This window comes from Rhea americana, unplaced genomic scaffold (assembly GCF_003343005.1).
Source record: "Rhea americana isolate MKP2758 unplaced genomic scaffold, rheAme1 scaffold_12, whole genome shotgun sequence".
NCBI classification, from domain to species: domain Eukaryota; kingdom Metazoa; phylum Chordata; class Aves; order Rheiformes; family Rheidae; genus Rhea; species Rhea americana.
Window position 1 is genome coordinate 8,420,449 of NW_028185261.1, and position 19,151 is coordinate 8,439,599.

Here is a 19,151-nt window from a genome sequence, read left to right on the forward strand (position 1 = left end):
ATGGATAACAATAAGTTGAAGAATTAAGATAAATATCTTGACATTCTGGTTTATAACTGGTAGGTTTTGTTGATATTAAAAAGTAAAAAAGTAGTGTTCTTGTACTGGAAATACATAGAGCATGTACATGTACACACACTCATGGCTATTTTACTGTATCCTTTTCTTTAAAAACTATTTTCCTGCAGGTCTGTTATATTCTGCTGAGTTTACAAAAGCAAACAGGAGTGAGGACAGAATAAGGTAAACCTTGTTTACCCTTTTCCCAATCACCTTCAAGTGTTTCAGTACCCTTAAACCTATAGATGGGCCTCATGGAGGACCATCCACAAAGAAATAAAACTCTCATCACCTTTCCAGGCTCCATAAGCCTCCTTATGACACTGCTTTTCCAGCAAGTCACACATTCATACCTGAGGATGCTTGTAATAGAACAACTAGCCCAGTAGGTCTATCTTCTGTAGAAGGACCACTCTGTCCACAAATAACACAATCATATATTGCCTCAGAAACGTGCTGTTCTGATGTAGCTATCTCCATGGCAATATCAGCATCTGGTGATTCTGAAAAAGGATAGGAAAACTGATATTAAACAGAGGAAAAGAAATCTAATTACATCTGCATTGAAGCAGTGAAGGAAAAAAAACTCCAAAGTCATTTTTCTGATCAATTTTAATCTATGACTGAAACACAGAAAGTTACTTGAAGTTAACCCTGCTATTTCCAGCAGAAAGACACATACACAATGAAATGCAAATTTTCCCATATTTACGGCTATTGCCAACAGAACTAAATGCAAAGTTCAAATTTAGTATTAAATAATCTGTACAAAACATCTATAGAACTGATATAACTTCTGCTTTATCAGATTCTGTACTGAAAACACTGAATTTATAGAGATGAATCTCTAAAACCAGTTATCCATAACTGTCTCCCAAATTACTGTCAGAGTAAAACTGAAGACCCCAAAAAAGAATTTTACAGATGCTGAAACAAGGAGAATGAGCTAAGTAACATTATCAGTACTGATCTATGGAGTCAGACATCAGTTCTAACAGCCAATTTAGCAGAGTAAAGTGTAAATATGTCAAGTGAGCTTCAGGACAACAATCCATTTCAATGATGGAGATCCCTTAGGCTACGCTACTGTAAGTTGCACAAGAATTGATTCTTATGCAGTATATTTTTTGACAGTTATATTAAGTATATAATTTGCTTTTTATAATCAGTTTGACACTTCTCTCTCGGCCTATATCACACATACATCCCTCCATTACATTAAAAAATATATAATCTTAACAAAATTGAGAGTTACATTTTATCAACAAGTAGTATGTAACGCAGCCATTTTCCAAGATAAATACAGTTTAAGGAAATAGAGGAAAAACACAATACTCTTTAAATGAAACTTGGAAAACTTTCCAAGTGGAGGAATGCATTGAAAAAAGTAACCTGCTGCTATGCTGGATAAAATTTACTGTATAATTTAAAATTTACTGTACAAGAGAAGCATCAGAGATTTGTTTTTTCAAGTGTTCCATGTTATTGTTTCCAATTGCACAGAAAGACACATTCAAGGGTTACGGATGAGCTTCCATGTACTTAGTTATCTACTGAAGTTCCCTACTGGTKGTAGGCAACTCAAGTAGTCTTTCCAATGTGCTCAAGACCTAGTGACTTTCAAAGGGTATGGAGTTGTTCAGTTTCTCCTAGAAGTCAAATAAATTATTTAGATTTCCAAACAATAAGTCAGGGTCTTAATAAATTTTATGTGAATCAACTTTTAAGAAATATCTCCCTGCAAATTTTGAGACAATAATAAAATCTTTTCTCTTAATAATTTTGTGAGATGTTACCAGTTTACAAAGCTGAATTCAAGTGAAGTTTCATGCAGAGAAAGAAGAAAGTACAGCGAATGTTTAGAATCATTTCTACAGACAGTTTATATGACTATTAAAGATGACTACACGAAACATTATGTAGGCTTTGCCAAAATCTGCTTGAGAGGTTTTCAACTCCACTAAAGAGAAGATACCTAGAAATCAACTTAGAAATTCTTTATTGGCTGGAAAGAAAAGCACCTTACTACTAGATGATCCTCTCCTAACTTCTTAGAAATACATACAATCCACCCCTCCATCTAGATTTGGTCTAGAAACATCTAGTGTTTGGTTTCAATTCTTTGCGAGAAGATGAGTTTTCCAAAGGAAAACCTCCTCCTGACTTTCAAAACATAGCCTTTATCTCCTCAATCAAATAGTCCAAGACACAGGGCATAACATAGGACTACTTTCAAGAGTGCTTTCTTCCAGCAGTTTATTGAGGGTTATATGAAAATAAATTACAATCTTCATTGACCTACAGTTGTTAGTATTGTACACACATTTATCGCCATCTAGTGGCAGTCAGATGAACAGCGAATGAAAAAGCAAAATGCATCAACAGCATTTTTATTACAAAACTTTAAAACACCAGAAAATATAGCAGCAATTGTAAAGCAGTGGAGAGAAAGTAAACAATAAAGCTGTTTTTCATATTAAACATCTCCGATATCCCCTCATCTTTGTGTTGGTAATGTCTCACAGGCATCTGCTTAGCAGAAGCATGCAATATGAGAATGACTATGAAGTTCTTGCCTTATTTATCTTTTTCTAAAATATTGTCAATAAAACAGGCAACATGCATCCATTCCACATTTTTTATACGAGGTGAAGTAAGACAATGTAGTACGGCAATCTGATTTTGAACAGTGCAACAGAAGTCCTCAGTCAATATTTTATTTATGAAATATTATCCATTCATCATTTATTCTCTTACACATAAAATTTATAATTAGAAAAGGGAAATATCCTACTTAATAGAATGTGTTAACATTTGCAAATTAAAATTGCTGAAGAAAAAAATAGGTATGTGATTTACTTATGCTCTGCTTTGCTCAGTTAGATTAGCATAAACATACACCAAACAGATCAGTCCATATGGTTTGTATTCCTGGGAAAACTAACTTTTTACTTTGCTTCATTTTTCCAGTGTATTTTCATGGTCAACTGTCCTAGAGTTTTCCAGTGGGAGAAGTCTCCACTGGAAGGCTTTCAGTATTTGTAAGCATATCACATTTAATTTCTAATACTTAAAGCACACTATCTGTTTATTGCTTATTCTAAACCTCAGAAAAAAAACACAGTTCAAAAGTGGTTTCAGTCCAATTCAGTATGTCCCATTTATACTTCTATTTCCTATATGAAACAGGGATAAAAAGATCCAGCTGATTTAATTTCAGACCTCAGTGATCAATGCACACTTCCTTTACAAATGTTTAGATTTGGCTAATTTGGCAATAATAAAATTTCAAGGGAGCTAAATCTTTAACACCAAAGACCACTTCCTAATCAAGTAATTTTCCCAGGAAGTAATGAAAGAAAGCAAAGTCAGCTTCTACAAATTGTACGGGTAAGAGAAACAGGCAAGGATTTAAAGCAGCAAAGAAGTAAACAGACCAAAATCTTCCTGAAACAACCAACAAATGGTCGTTTTAAAGACTATGACAAATCTCAACTACTGCCTTAAATTATCTCAGAATTAATCTAAATTACACAGCTTTACTTCAAAGGTACATTTTTCTTTCCTTGTTCCTCCTCCTTTTCTTTTTTGCTGCCCAATTGCATCATTCTGTCTTCACTTTGCAATAATCTTACCAGAATACAGTTTTGTAAACAAACTGGGATACTAACTAAACAACATTAAATAAAGAAAAGGCATATCTTGTAAAGATCAGTAGTGGAGGTATATTTAGAAGTTAACAGAACTAAAACATTTTTAGTTTCTTAGATGATGAGGCTCAGGCTATGGTTAGTTTGAAAGGGTAGATTTTGGCAGTATAATGGGATAAAAATGTATCAGTGGCAATGTGGAAAGTGAGATTACAGAAAGCTATGCAAATTGTGACCTTCTCATTCTTGTTCTTCGTGTCCTTCCTCAGTTTTGCCTCTGTGGAGCAACAGACTCTCACTAGCTACCTGATCAAGCCAGACTGCCCCAAGCCTGATTCTCCAAAGATTTAACTTAACCGGTTTCACAAAAACTTGTCTTAATGATGTCAAGAAGCAAATGGGAAATACAAAATAACGATAAGTGGCATTGATATCAAATCACCAAGTTCCTCTTACAACATTTGTCTGATACTATAACTCCCTGACTTTCTAGCTACCTACAGTGTGTTCTCTTTGACTTTGCAGATTAAATAGAACAAAGTTAAAATCACTGAAAGAAGATGAAAACATTTAAACTTTGACAGAAATCCAGGATAGTACCAAACTCTCTCTCTTTCTTTTAATTATTTAGCTCTTGGTTTGGTTTGGTACCAATAGAGGTGAGAGACCTAAAGTTACAAATTTGCCTTTGCTACCTCCTAGCATATAGTCATCAGTGTGCTATCATCTAACACACTGTGTTAGTACACAGTGCCCCACTGCCTAAATTTTATTTAAATTTGAATTCTCTGGAGTATAAGGGCATGATTTGCTCCCCTTCTTCCCCACCTGGCAAAAATCCCAAAGCCAAAGGGCTGTGTAAAAGTGTCCAAACACAATAAGTACAGTTTACAATCTCTGACTGTAGTCAACATTCTTCCTACCATACTCATTATGTGTCAAAGTGGTCCCCTAGCATCAAAGCAACTATTAGCATGCTAATATCTTTTGCCCTCAACCAGCATATATATTCTCAAGAGATCAGTACCTAATTTATTTTTCTAACTGGGTTCAAAAGATTGAGTGTTAGGAAATGTATGTCACCTTGCTTTCAAACTGTGCACTTTTTTAACCTAGCTAGTTATGGAGCATTTGCTTCAAGGACAGAATGATGTTCTGCTAAGAATCACATCACAGAAAGGAATTTTTTTTTCCTTTTTTTTTWAAAAAAAAAGCATTTCAGAGACAACAGAACTATTAAAGAAATGCAAAGTATCTAACTCTAAGATGCTGCCAAGAAATGTCTTCATGCAAAACTATGTTAAAATGTGGTCCATTTAACAATTCTAACTACTGCTGCGCATGACATGGTGTAACTAACAAGTCTTAAATTTTATGTTAAGAGAAATGCTTAGTTATTCAGTGCTTAAATACAGACAAGTATTTTTTGAGCATTATGTGCCTAGTATACTGACTCATGCACAAGCATAAGCACAAATGCCTAGGTTTCGACTGTACAGAAATTAAAGGTTCTTTTTAATATTTGACACGTGTAGTTAAAGTAAAAGCTAAGTGTTCCCAGTTCTCTACATAAAGTGTATGTAGTGTATTGACTACCACACTTCATCCACGAATTAGACCAATTACCCTAAATACAGCTTATGAAACATCTGTTTATACATACATACACGTAGAGCCATGTAACATGTAAATAAGTATAAATGTGATTCATATACAAAAACATCAACTTTAAAAGTTGCAATATCAAGCATTCAAAATATAGAGGATCGCAAAATCAAGTTGGAAACTTGATCAACTTTAATTACGGTTAAAATCAACTTTAGTCATGATTGTGTACAACATGACTTGGTTTTAACAACATAATTGCATGTCTTTCTCTCCCTCTTCCTTACTTTGGCAAATAGACTATAAAGAAATAGCTACCATTTTATAAGCATTACTCAAAGTCATTTCAGCATGTGATTTTTGTGTTGGGTATGCACACCCTCCAAAGATAACACTATATATACAGTCATTACTTGCTAAAGAACTTTTTTGGATTGCCATACCTAAGACCTTCATAAATATTAACGACTAAATCTTCTCAATACTCCATTAACTGAAATGAAATTAGCACCAACTTCATTTCTAACCACTACACTGTTTAAGTTCAAATTAAAACCACAAGGCAGGCTATCCCATTGACTGGGAGGAGGGGAATCCTGTTTTCAAAATGCTGCTGTTTAATGGAACAATCCAGACGAAGAGTATCTACCTCTTAATTAAACAAAAACAAACTAATCAAGATTACTGCTTTCAACATAACAAAATCTGAAAGAACTTATCCTTAAGAAAAACATATTTATGAGAACTGATTCTGCTTTAAAGTTAGTATTTAAAATAGAAAGCTGACACAGAATATATTATCATCTTGTACACCTGTAGTATTGAGGTGATCTAGAAGTTATGCTTTCCTCAATTCTAAACATAATTTAAAAAGCTAAAACCTTTACCTTATTAAAATTTGAAAATTTCTCTACAAAGAAATAGTGTTAAGATTTATTACTACAGTTTAAGAAAATGTACKTTTTTAAAAACAGATCAACATTGGAAAGTTTTATATTAAAAGGAAGATATGTTGACACATCACACAAATTTATTCAGTTTATTCACTCTCTATTAAGAAAAAAAATCAGAGTAGGCTTAGATGCTTCAGTTGTGTGCCCTTTAACATGTTTTCAAGACTATGGAGCTTATTCATTAACAGTTACCTATTCAGTATTAATCCGTTCTAGAAAACACAACTTTAAGTCTCTTAAGAATTATCAGGTGCGCAAGTGGATATGGTAGTACCATTTTTGTTCAACTGTTTAATTAAAAACAAAACTAGTATAAAACTAAAAAAGCAAATAGCCAGCCAAAAGCTTACCAACATCCATGGCAGTTTCCATGAAACTTTTCTGCCTCGAAGCAAATTCAGCGAGCAATTTCTGTTGCCTTTCTCTAGCCTTCTGTCGTCTGTGTGAAATGGGAGGGAAAAAAGAAGAGACAATTATAACGAAGGATTACAATCACTATTTCGAACAATCTCATTCAAAATTCAAGTTTTCTCTAAATAAAAGATTCACTTTCAAGACTATAAAAGGAAGCTAATGCCCTAGTAGTAGTATTTGCCAAGAAGATGGCATTTTTTTGTTTGCTTGCTTAAGTCTGAAAGAAAGGAACAGAACCCTGTCCCAAAAAACCCTCCAAAAATCCAAAGGATTCTTAGCAGATTACCATAAATAAAACCAATATATTATTCTTTGAAGTTGTTTTTCTGCTACTTAAAGGAAGAAAAGCAAAATGAAACCTCAGCCTTTATACAACAGCAACTATTGTGAACAAGCAACATTTACAAGTCCATGATAAAAAGGCCTACTTTACACTTTTGATATCAAGTCTGATGCTAAGGGAAACATAATTAAGAATATTTTCTTTTCCAGCTAAGGCTCTTCATGGCAGTTTCTTCTCCCCTACCTCCACCCCACATACTGGCCACAGCTGCAACAGACTTGCAGGAGTTTGACTGCCGCCATCCTGAAGTCCCCAGGCTCCCTGGAGCCAAGCTGATTTCACTGACTTTTTCTTCATAGTTTAACATTACCTTCCATCTGTAAACCAACAATATTAGCTGCAGACCTATTCTTGTCTATCCTGTCGTTTAAACTGTATTAGGGACCTGTCCAGGGTTAAATGATCAGCTATTCTATAATTTATTTCTTGCAAACGTGAATTTGAAAATGGCAACAGCTGTTGATGGCTCAGTGAAAAAAAACAGCAGAGGAATTTGTCAACTAGCAGATCAAAAAACACTGAAGCTCTCCCACTATCTTCCCTGCCCCTCCACCCGAGGAACTGTTCTTCTCCGCAATGGCACCGCTCCCCACACGTTCACTCGAGGACCAACCGCCCCAGCTGGCTACCCGAACCCGCCGAGGCACCTGCGGCTCCCGCTCCCACCGCGCGAAGCTCCTTGGCCAGCCTCCTCGCGGTGCTCCAGCTCGGGTAAGTTCTCTTACCTGTACTATTTGCTCTGCTTTCTTTGCAGTCTGTCATGTTAACAAAGTGATATCCCATCATTTTTCTGTTTTTGTTTGCTTTCCATCAGCTTTTACTTTTAGAGCATGGCTWTTAACACTTAATGCCCCAGTTAAGACCATCATTAAACCACATTTCTGTTATCCTCTGGTTACCAACTTCACATCGACTGCAACCTTTCATGCTCTTTCACTTAGGTATCGCACCGTTCTTAYGAAAACATTCACCTGTCTCTTACAATAACATGTCTGATGCACCATTACATAGCTTTCTTTCAGCAYAGTCCTTACTCCTGATCCCAGTGTTTGCACCTGCTTGATCTTTTTAAATCCATCAATATTCTTCTATCCCCTGCAGCATATTTATTACAAATTTTCCTCTTCCTGAGTCCCAAAAGCAGGAAGGGACCTTTACTGCGACATGAGTTTACAGACGGTGGAAATGGGAGCAGTGAAGTGGGAAGAGCAAAGCCACACRCGGCGGGAGGCCACGCGGCGCTGCCGCCCTGCCAGGGCGGCAAACTCTGCTCTTCTCCAGCAACGACCCACGAGCTCTTTCCTCTTCCTACTCAGTCGGAGATGACCAAGAAAACTGGCAAGGGGTTTGAAGGCCTCCCTGGGCGCCTGCTCACGCTGCGAGGGGAGTCCCCTCGCACCCGCGGGACCGCCTCGTACGCTTGTCCAGGGCGCAGCGGCGGCCACCCAGCTCAGGCYGGTTCCCGCAGCAAAGCTTCAAACTGGTTCTCTTAAAGGCACCTTAAAAAATCAAAATGCCCATTTATCTGTCACATTGCACAGTCATCATTTCTCAAAATAACTTCTGTGTACCACAGTCCTAGGACTCACTATTTTAGGAACCATCTCAGGGCTTTCATTAGGTCTGTTTTTATTTATTCCTCCCTGGGAATTTCTCAATATATGCCTTTGCTAAAAGCAGAGTGACCGTAAATAGAGGCCTCTAATAAGAGGACATAAACAAGCACTGACASATTCGGTACAGCTCAGTAATTTTCCATGATAGCCCACAGGGCTCTGACACCACAACTGAAAAAATATTGCGAGCAGCTCCGGCTCTCGGCTACTTCTGTGCCTCGGTGTCTGTGGTGACAGCCCACGGCGGAGGTCACGCCAAGCCTGTCATCACACGCTGAAGTAACCCAAAAGCGTCAGCGCTGAACGCTCACAGCCTCCTCCGTCGCCATTAATACCAAACTGGACTTGAAAAATCAAAAAATGAAAAAAAAAATATAGAAACATTAAATCTATTTTGGGTTATGTTATTTTAAAAGAAATACATCTTCAGCATTAAAGATTTAAGTTTCACTTTAATCTACTGTAGCTTTTGGACATAGCAGAGAGAATTTAGTGAAAAATTCTGACAATGTGACAGATCTTTCCCCTTTTTCGCTTGAGGAGATGCTACTTTTCTCAGAGACTGATTTCTGTGAACCAATCCAGTTTCCAAGCGTTTACRAGTCATACTGGAAGAGTCTTTTTTAAGTTCCTTAACTTTTCTAGAATTTGCAGGTATTAAAATTCTCAGAGCCCACTACCATATTTAAATCCATCAAGAATTTTTAAAWTTTATTTTCAAACAAATAAAAATATATAAATATGTGTAAATAAAAGTAACTCATAGATCACCTGAATGAGAATGCAGTATGGTTTCCCCAGGATTTCTAGAACCATAAACATGCAGTGTGGTTATATAAGCCATAAATACTACAGACTACCGCACAGAGGCAAGCCCTGCAGAGCATGCTTGCGCACCCCAGCACGTGTCCTCCCTAACTGTGCCCCCGACGCTTCTTCAGCCTTCTCACCTCCTCCTGCCTGGCCACCGCAATCGCCAAGCCCCAACCTGCTAATGTTAGCCGCTGCCTCCTGGCATTACAACTCCTCATCTCYTCACTCCCACCCTTCTGCACTACAGGTACCAGCCTCTTCCAAGCGCCCCTCGCCAGCCCCATTCTTTCCAGTCCTCAAATCCCAGCTTGTCTCCATGCCCTCAGACATTTGCATTCCCRCTCCATACTTTCCCATTCTTATCACCTCTCACACCATCTTCCCAACTGAAATTTTCATCCAAATTTAGTTCTTCCATCTCCTGCTCATCTTGCAGTACTTCTGTCCTGACAACCTGACAGTTGTCCCCATCATCTCCAATTGCCAGCTTCTGCTTTCCAACATCAACTATTCAGAGCTGGTATCCTCCCTTCACCCACTAGTACCTCCCCACCGTTCTTCCTTCCAGTTCCAGTCTTCAGCACTTTGCCCCTGCCAGGCCTAGGTTTCACCTCTGCTTCTCAGCTCCAGTAGTTGTCCTCCAGGMATTTGATTTAGGCTGCTCCTGGTCCCTGCTGCCACCACTGCACTTGCTGACAACACAGCACAAGCCGCCTCTCTGCTTTCAGTTTGACCAGTGCAGTATTCAGAGCACTCGCAGGACTCGCTGTTTCTCAGTCTCAAAACTGAGATTTTTCCCCAAAAATTTTATCCCAAGACAGACATTCGACATGCAAATTTTCAGGTCATATTATAAGAAAATAACAATGATAATTAAAAACCAAATGCAATTATAAGAAATTGGAAAGAATTTTTTAAAAATGACAATGTGTTGGACAAGAAAAAAGGCTGCGCTACCAACTCACACATAATAATCCTAAAAAAAACCTCACAGTTGTATGCAAATGTATACGCTATATGAATGAAAAAAATTCTAATTTATTTTGAGGTTGCACAGTTAAGCCCCCAAAGTTGTTACAAAAATCCTAATTCTGCACCTCTGTATATATGAAGTGTAACTGTGATTATGGAGTTCATTATTTTTCCATTTAACATTCTTAACACCTAGTTTTACCTCTGCTATGCCTTGGTAATTCCTGCCCTCAAAACAGAAAAGGAGGACAAGTTCTGTTATGTGCCAATATGTTCCAATCAAAAATTATAGTGTGAAGTAATAGGAAAAATAAATGCTGAAAAGCCAGCTCAATATGAATTGAATATTGAGCAGCTTGAATGTTCTATTTACCAAATACATAACTTCTCTTTTTACTCTTCCCATACAAAAGTACAAGGGCTTCTAGGCTGAAGGGAAAAAAAAAAAAAAAAAGAAAGAAAAAAGAGGGAAATAAAATCGTATTGATTGTTCTCGATGTTTAAGGAGTCTCTATTTTAAAAGTTCTTTACTTTGCAGACGTGAATGTATAAAGTCTGCAAGTCTCTGGGCTCGCAGAAGCTGAGAATTACTGCCCCAGGATAAATTGAGTACAAGGATAAAAAAGCCCAGGAAATAAGAAAGGGATATGTGGCAACATTAAAGGTCATCATGTGTATAAGATAACAATTTTCAAATTTAAATATTTATAATAGCAAGGTGCAGACACTTCTCCTTACTATCCACTTACATCAAATGTATACAAAATGAGTAAAGACCAGAATTGTAGATTTGAATTAAATTAGGAACAGATCAATCAGGAGATGCAAACACATTCCTTTCTACCACCCCTTTCTTTCTTTCTTCTTCTTTTTTTTTTTTTTTTTTTTTTAAACTTACCTTTCCTCTTTGTCCAAAGTTTTCTTCTCTGCAGAAGTAATCTTTTTTGGTGGTACAGGAGGTGTAACCTTTCTGCATATCTCTTCAATGATACGTTTATTCAGTCTGCTCTGTATGGCAGCTTTCAATAAAATTCTTTCTACTGCTGTCACTCCATCACCGTGAGAATATCTTGGAATTTCTGGGTGGATTAAAACATCCACATCATCTAACCATGGAGGATAGTAAGAGTTTTGTTTTCCTGAGAGTTTATGGTGTAATTTAATTAGCAAGGACAATATACTTTCCTTGACTTCTAGAATGGCTGTAGTTAGCTGTGGTGTTGCACCAGGTGCTGACCATTTCATTGATGTTTTGGGCCGAACCACCTGATTTGCTTCACTGCTGTTCCGATTGATGATCTCCTGAAATTTCTTTCTACGTTCTGCAACCAAACTGAACACTTGAGCTGTCCCCGAGTTCTTGGAGGGGAAAAAATAAATTTATAATTAAATTATAATTAATAACTAAAAATACATGTGTAAACAAAATACATACAACTATAGACATTATTGTTTAAACTAGGAGGAAAAGCTGAAACAGTAAGATTACCTTTTCTCTTCCAAAAATGTAATGAAGTATTGTGGACCAAAATATTAAACCCGTATATCATACTTTTATACAGATTTGTTATACACAGCTACATAAAAAGCCAAGTACAAAATCAACATACTATCTATGCTAAAATAATAGCAAATATCCAGCTTTGCTCTACACTTACGATCCTATTCTCCAACTAGTATTTTGTCTTTTTTTTTTCTGGAATATTCATAATTTTAGCATCTTTAGGCCATTTTAAAAGTCTTTAATAAGGTCTACTGAGCACTGCTACACAGCATAATTTATGAGCTACTACACACGTGAGCCCAGATGTCCCCATAGGTATTGCCCATCCTGCGTGGATTTATTAGCTGAGATCCAGAACCAAAAAACAATATGTGCAAGCAGAGCTTACTGTTTGGGGCACATGACCACGAGTGCAGTTACATGAATTACAGAGCCCATTCAGATGCTTCTGCAGTGTGCTGCCTTGTTTTCAGACCCAGATTAAGCATATATAGAGCAATAGGCATATCCTGAACCTAAAGAAGAGAGGTTTCCTGAATATCTTGAATATGGAATTCAGAACTTAACACCTCAATACTTTTAAAAAGGCTGAGCAGCCAACAAATGTCAAATATTTGAGAGATTAAACATAAAAACAGGGTTTTGAATTTTTCTTCTGTTAATATGCAAAAGGAATACCCACTGTACTTCACTACAGAAGCTTTTTTTACATCTAATTTAAAATAACCTGAAGCTCTGCCTACAAAAACAATCTCGACGAAGGGATTATTTTATCTATTGGCTCTAAATCTTTCAGTATCCCACCACGTACACATTAATTTTGTTTTCACAAAATAGATCTACTTTGACATTAATCATTTCAAATGCACTTGCAACATAAGGTTAAACTTACCTAGATTTGAGAAAGCTAGACTACTCTACATTATAAATGTTAGTAATACCTTGGCAAGACAGAACAGGACTAAGTACAAAGCTCAAGCAGTAAGTTAAAARACAGTTTATATTTGATAAATAGCATTTATTTAAAAATATATGTATTAAACATATAAAGGTATCTCATTGCTTAATGAAATTATTTTATTGCTTAAAGAAATCTATCACTTAAGATTAAAATCAAGAATATGAAGAAAGCACGAAACCTTGCAAAATAAAGCTAAAAAGTTCATAAAATGAACTGAATGTTAAGATGAGTACAATTAAAGCTATATTGCAAGTTAATTGCTTAGGAAAACAAACTGCACACAAATCTACCTCTCTCTGAAGGCTCTTCCGCCTTGAACTCTGGTAGATTGAGGACAAAAAAGAATTCATTAAATATGTCATTTGGAAGGAGATATGACTTGAAATAACTTCTATTCTTGCTAGTATATTCTTTGGAAAGATTACTAAAGGAAAGTATACATTTCTTAGAAATTCATAAAAACAGTAAAAATTATCCAAACAAACAAAAACAAAATATGCAATAAAGCAATACCTTAAACTACTCTAGGAAGACAACTGGAATCTATATATACTTACTTGYGAAGAAGTTAAACCATCTGAACTGGTACTTGCAGGTGGTTCTCTCTTCACTTCTGGAGCAGTTTCCGGTACTCTTACTCGAACATAGTTAATAAAGTGACGCATGTTAGAAACCAAGTTACTACCYGGAAACCAACTGTCATGGCAGCGCTCTTGTCCACCTGCAGATTCCTAGAATAAACAAATTAGTGTACAGTCTTTTATATATTACAATAATTCATGTTGCTTTTATAATCATACACAGACCATCCTCTCTTCATGACATTAGAGCAAACGGCTGAAAAGTGTGTACCTCATTGGAGATTATACAGCTCTTAAAAATTATGACAATGACTGAGAGATATCTTATGGACTACAATGCAAACAAATAAATAAATAATACACATTCAGATTGAATACAAGCAAAGAAATATACCCAATCCGTGTTACCTGAAAAGAGCAAAAGGAATTACTCAAGGTAATACAAAGATGTACAAACTAAGCTTAGCATAACAAAACAYCCAAAATACTCACAAAATCTCTGGAGAAAAGAAAGTGGCAGATCGTTAGTCATATAAGGAACATTAAGCACCAGCAAAAATCATGAAAGGCATATAAACCATAAGCGAAATTGGAGTAATGAAACCAAGTATTCTTTACATTCAAATTCTCACCAAAAGGACAGTTATAATTTTGGTTAATTCACATCTTGTGTTTTAGAGGACACAGAACTTTAGTGGTRAAATGTGCTGTGATAATGGTTTCAGCTGAAAATCTAGTAACTTAAGCAAGTTTTAGATTCAATTCATTTCATTTCTTGGCAACCAGTTTCAAGCACTAACTTATAGAATAGCATGATCTATATTGTCAGCTTAAAAATACAGAAGTCTCAACTCTAAAAGACATTGTTGCAACTCATGGCAAGATGTCAAGTTCTTTTTCACAACTGTATGCAGTTTTCTAATATTCATTGCTAAGCTGATTCCTGCTTAAATAAATAAAAAATGGTGTTTTATTCTGAATCCCACTGTAAAATCATTATATTAATAAACGTCAAGTGTTAAATTTAAGAGAATGTTGCTCCATTAGACAGCACTTCCATATTTTAATGAAAAAATGATATTTATTCTTACCTCTTCATCTGACTCCTGTTCCGGAGAATTTTCCAACCCCAGCTCAATCAAATACAAAACCATGCAAAGGACATGTTCTGACAAATTCTGATGATCCATTAATATCTAGRCAGAGAAATTGACATTCACAGCTTAGAAGGTCTTTTATCTCTGATACTCCCACAATCTCTAATAAAAAAAGAAAAGTGCCAAAAACCTGGATGACATTTCTAACCTAAATTGAAAGTGAAAGAAAGTAATCAGGAGTCTCCTGTGAAGAAGTTCATGGTACTACAAACTTTTTGTCTCTGAGAATGATTTTCCAGGWTAGCCACTTCAGGAAAGGTATAAATTGTTGAGCTACATATGTAATTTTTGCCTTCAACATTTTTTAATAATAGGAAAATATTTTCTCAAGATTATGACATATATCCCAAGTATTCCTATACAGAAGAGCCTGGGCAGGCAGAACACTATTAATACTAGCCATCCTAGTATTTTCTGGAGACACTGATCTCCAATTTTAGAATTTAAAATAAAGTTTTTGTTTTGTAATACAGTAATGCCTTCAAAGTCTTAACATATTTGTGAAGAGATCGTTAGAAAAAATTATTTTATAGAGTGGTGAATTGCCCATTCAGCTTGCTATAACATTTATTCTGACGCACCACAAAGACATTTTAAACACCACTCTCCTCTTATGACTGGAAGGATCAACCAAGGAGAACACCTGATTGGGCACTATGTTATAGAATTTAAAAGGAAAGTTGCAAGAAAGTCAATAAAAGTAAGAGTAATAGCATGAATATAACAGTAATAGAATACTACTACAAAACAGGACAAGTCATTTTGGATGGGTTGTATCAACAGAAGTGTTGCATTTAAATGATAGGAAGACATCACTCAGCCTGTTATGACTTCAATATATATAATGMACAAAACAGCGTCCTGCTCTTGATATTACCCTTCAGACCCCTCAATTTATTTGATATATTTTAAGAAAATAATTTTTAGGTTTATAAAAACTAACCTGTGAACATCATGGCAAAAGCAAGATCTAATTTTACTGTCTCTTTCCAACCAAAATTAAAATTATCACTAGTTCAAGCTGTGGCTAATTTTAAAATCAAAAGTGCCAGGTTAACTTGCTCAGTTACCACTACTGTCAGCTACACGCAAAGAACTGCTGCGAGCCTGCCCTCCTTTTTGCATGAGATTAGTCACAATCCAGAGTGACCATATCCACATAACTTTCTTTTCGAAATCACAAACAATAGCGAAATACTTCAGAAATTCCTCATGTCTTCAGGAGACCAAGAGGGATGGGCAAACCCAAATAATATCAGCACGAGGAGGATCTTAACTAACCAAATTTCCAAGTCTCATACTAAAAAAAAAAAAAAAAAAAAAAAAAAAAAAAAAAAAAAAAAAAAAAAAAAAAAAAGCTTCAAAAATTTATCAACGATTTACTGAATGGTTGAGGTTGGAAGGGACCTCTGGAGATCGCCTGGTCCAACTCCCCCACTCAAACAGGGTCACCTAGAGCACGTTGCCCAGGACTGCSTCCAGACGGCTTCTGAGCATCTCCAAGCAGGGAGACTCCACAACCCCTCGGGGCAACCTGTTCCAGTGCTCAGTCATCCTCACAGTAAAAAGGCTTTTCCTCACATTCAGAYGGAGCGTCCTGTGCTTCAGTTYGTGCCCGTTGCCTCTCCTCYTGTCACTGGGCACCACTGAAAAGARCCTGGCCCCATCCTCTCRACGCCCTCCCTTCAGATACMTGCACACGTTGGTGAGATCCCCCCTCACTCTTCTCCTCTCCAGGCTGAACTGTCCCAGCTCTCGCAGCCTTCCCTCAGAGCAGAGATGCTCCAGTCCCTTCATCAGCTTAGTAGCTCTTTGCTGGACTTGCTCCAGCAGCTCCAYGTCTCTCTTGTACTAGGGAGCCCAGCACAGGCTGAAGAAACCTTACTGAACTCAAATTTGCAATACTGACATATGAGATTTTTATCCTAACTTCTAGAAAACCAATTCTGCCACTGTACATTTCTACATAACCCTGAAACACTGATCTTCTGGTTCTATGCAGAGTTCTACTGCCTTTTCACAGTGCTACATAATTCTTCTACAAATATTGATCAAACTACTAGACAATGAACTGGAAGACCTTTAGAACCAAAAACAACAGCTATTTTAACTAAAGAAGAGCCAGAATTATATACAAAACAATTCAAACAAAAAGCTTCTCAAACAGAAAGGGGCAAAMAAAATTTCTGAATCCAGTGTGTATACCTATGTGCACAGAGATGCACATGTCTTTCTTTTAATACAACTTTAATGCTCTGAAAGGGAGAGAGGCAGCACTGCTAAAATGAAAAAGCAGGACAGTTTTCCTCTTCAGAATGCTCTGATTCAAAGGGAAGAAAATCACAAGAACTTTCAAATTATAACAAAAGTGGACAAGAAAATACATTTAAAATTTCATTACAAACAGGCTACTAAAGAAATTCAGAATGTATTGCAGCAAAGTTTAAATATAGGTTGATTCTGAATAGACCAAATAAGTAGATACACCCATCAGGAACATCACAGAGAGAGTTCTTAAAGCAAATACTCTTTTACAATGAGTTTTCTAAATGATGTTCAAACAGTTGATCCAATCAAACACAAGCAAATCTCAGATTAAAGAGATCGTTAAAAATAAAAGCACATTCAGTATTACATTAATGTGAAAATGATGTGCAGTTGATCAGTTAGAAACAWAAGTCAGACTGTACAACATGTCTAAAAATAGTCAAACATGTTTTATTGTTGTYCTTTATGTAATCCCAAAGGTCAAGAGATACAAAGGCTGTTGTAAATTGGCAAAATTACATATATACACAAAGCAGATCATTTAAACCACTGCACAKACTCGATCACTACATAACTTCTACCTTCCACAAACCTAGCAGAAAYGTATTTGAATATTCCAGCTAAAACAGTATCCCAGAAAATTTTACGACTGTCAAGATTTAGGTCCTTGAAGCTCCTTAGTAGAATAAGACAAATAAAAACTATAAGCAAGACAGAAGATGATGATGCATTCCTTCCCTACATTCTCCATATCTGTTCTACATTAAAATCCTGTTTCATCATCTGAATCACCCTAAACTCACCACTCTGCTTTTCCYCAGCGGGCAGCGCTCCCAAGAGCCGTCTGCCTTGGGCTTCCCCCAGCACTTCCGAGCTCAGTCTCCTGCCGGCAGCTCCAGCGGGGCCTGCCCTGCCCAGGGCGAAGCGGGCAGCAGCCCCCAGCCTCTGGCCACAATTACAGAAATCCCTGGGCAAGGAGGTACCAGCACTCCCAGCAAAGCCAGAGTCAGCTCTGGTGTGAGGCATGCCCCRTCTGGACTGATGTTTGAGACTTCATCACTTAACGGAATAAAACAATAACCCACCAAGCACGTACAAAATGCAGTTTTGCAATGTCTACAGTTTGACTAAATTTAGATTCAGAATCTTGATAAAAGAATGTTTAAAACATGGGGAAAAAGAATGTATTTTGTCCTGTTTGTTGAAAAATATGACAGAATGCTCATCCACCTTGAAAAACGGCAGTGACTAGTTAGATTTTGGCAAGATTATAAGCAACTAAGAAATATCTGAAAATGGAAAACCTTGACCATTAATAAGATGTTGTATTTCCAAGTCCCAAATGCTATGGCTTCATTCAACAGTCTCTGCACATCTGTCTTCTCCATTAACATGGTCCATACTATCATGGAGAAGGAAAAATAGGAGCAAAAAAACTTCTGAGAAAAAGAAAATTCTGTTATAAAGGTAAAATCTATTGAATGAATTCAGGTAAAATCTTAAGTTTGTATCCCTTCTAGTGATATACTGACAACTTATTTATATGATACATCAATAGAGGAAAAAAAATCAGTTAGAATAACTTCATAGGAATAAACATGTCCCTCTTTAAATGCCACATTGTTGTTACTCTCTTTAACACCAGGTATCTTCCATTCAACAAAAGCTGGAGAGCTATGGGGGAGCAAGGAGCATTAAAAGGAACATCTGCCCAGCAAAGGCGCTCSTGTGCCTCAATCAAACCTTGTTGTATAGTCTCTCAACTGCCTTTGCAGCCTATTGTTTCCAAGCACAAAGAGCAATTCAGAGTCTTTGAACCATTTTCTGATGATGCACTCAGCAAAAGGAATGCACCACTTCTTAAAAGGGGGCAGCCTACTATCAAAGACAAAACCAAAAATAATTTAAAGGCATCAATTAGTGCTGAAAAACAAACGCTACAATGTTACCAAAAGCCAGAACATATCCAGGGGAAGTGAAATTAGAACCAACTGCACTTGTAAGACTTATTTGTCATTTAGGAGCTAGAGCCACCAAGGTTGCCTACGTTTCACCCTGCTGCGGATGCTTTAYAGATCTGCTGTAGGTAGGAGCCAAAAGAACATCCCTCACATTAGCAAGCTCCCCAAAACCATTACGTTACAACAGCTCAGACAGCAGCCCTGACGAGTCTGACAGCGCTCCTCAAAGCGCAATAGGATTGCTCATCTCCTCGGGTGCCTGACTAGGTATGTGTACAAACCGCATAACGAAA

At 36.8% G+C, this 19,151-nt stretch overlaps 1 protein-coding gene across 7 annotated transcripts in view; it reads right to left on the minus strand.

Moving 5' to 3' along the window:
* UBR3 (ubiquitin protein ligase E3 component n-recognin 3) overlaps positions 1 to 19,151 on the minus strand; it is a 105,689-nt gene that overhangs the window by 52,148 nt on the left and 34,390 nt on the right. For 5 of the 7 annotated variants that reach the window (XM_085323220.1, XM_085323198.1, XM_085323192.1 and 2 more), the window contains 6 exons: positions 14,564 to 14,668; positions 13,449 to 13,622; positions 13,182 to 13,211; positions 11,325 to 11,785; positions 6,619 to 6,707; positions 414 to 563 (listed from right to left, as the gene is read on the minus strand). In XM_085323220.1, the coding sequence (XP_085179346.1) occupies positions 414 to 563; positions 6,619 to 6,707; positions 11,325 to 11,785; positions 13,182 to 13,211; positions 13,449 to 13,622; positions 14,564 to 14,668 (1,009 nt within the window). The remainder of the gene's footprint in view (positions 1 to 413; positions 564 to 6,618; positions 6,708 to 11,324; positions 11,786 to 13,181; positions 13,212 to 13,448; positions 13,623 to 14,563; positions 14,669 to 19,151) is intronic. The other 2 variants (XM_085323212.1, XM_085323204.1) reach the window with 1 other exon arrangement.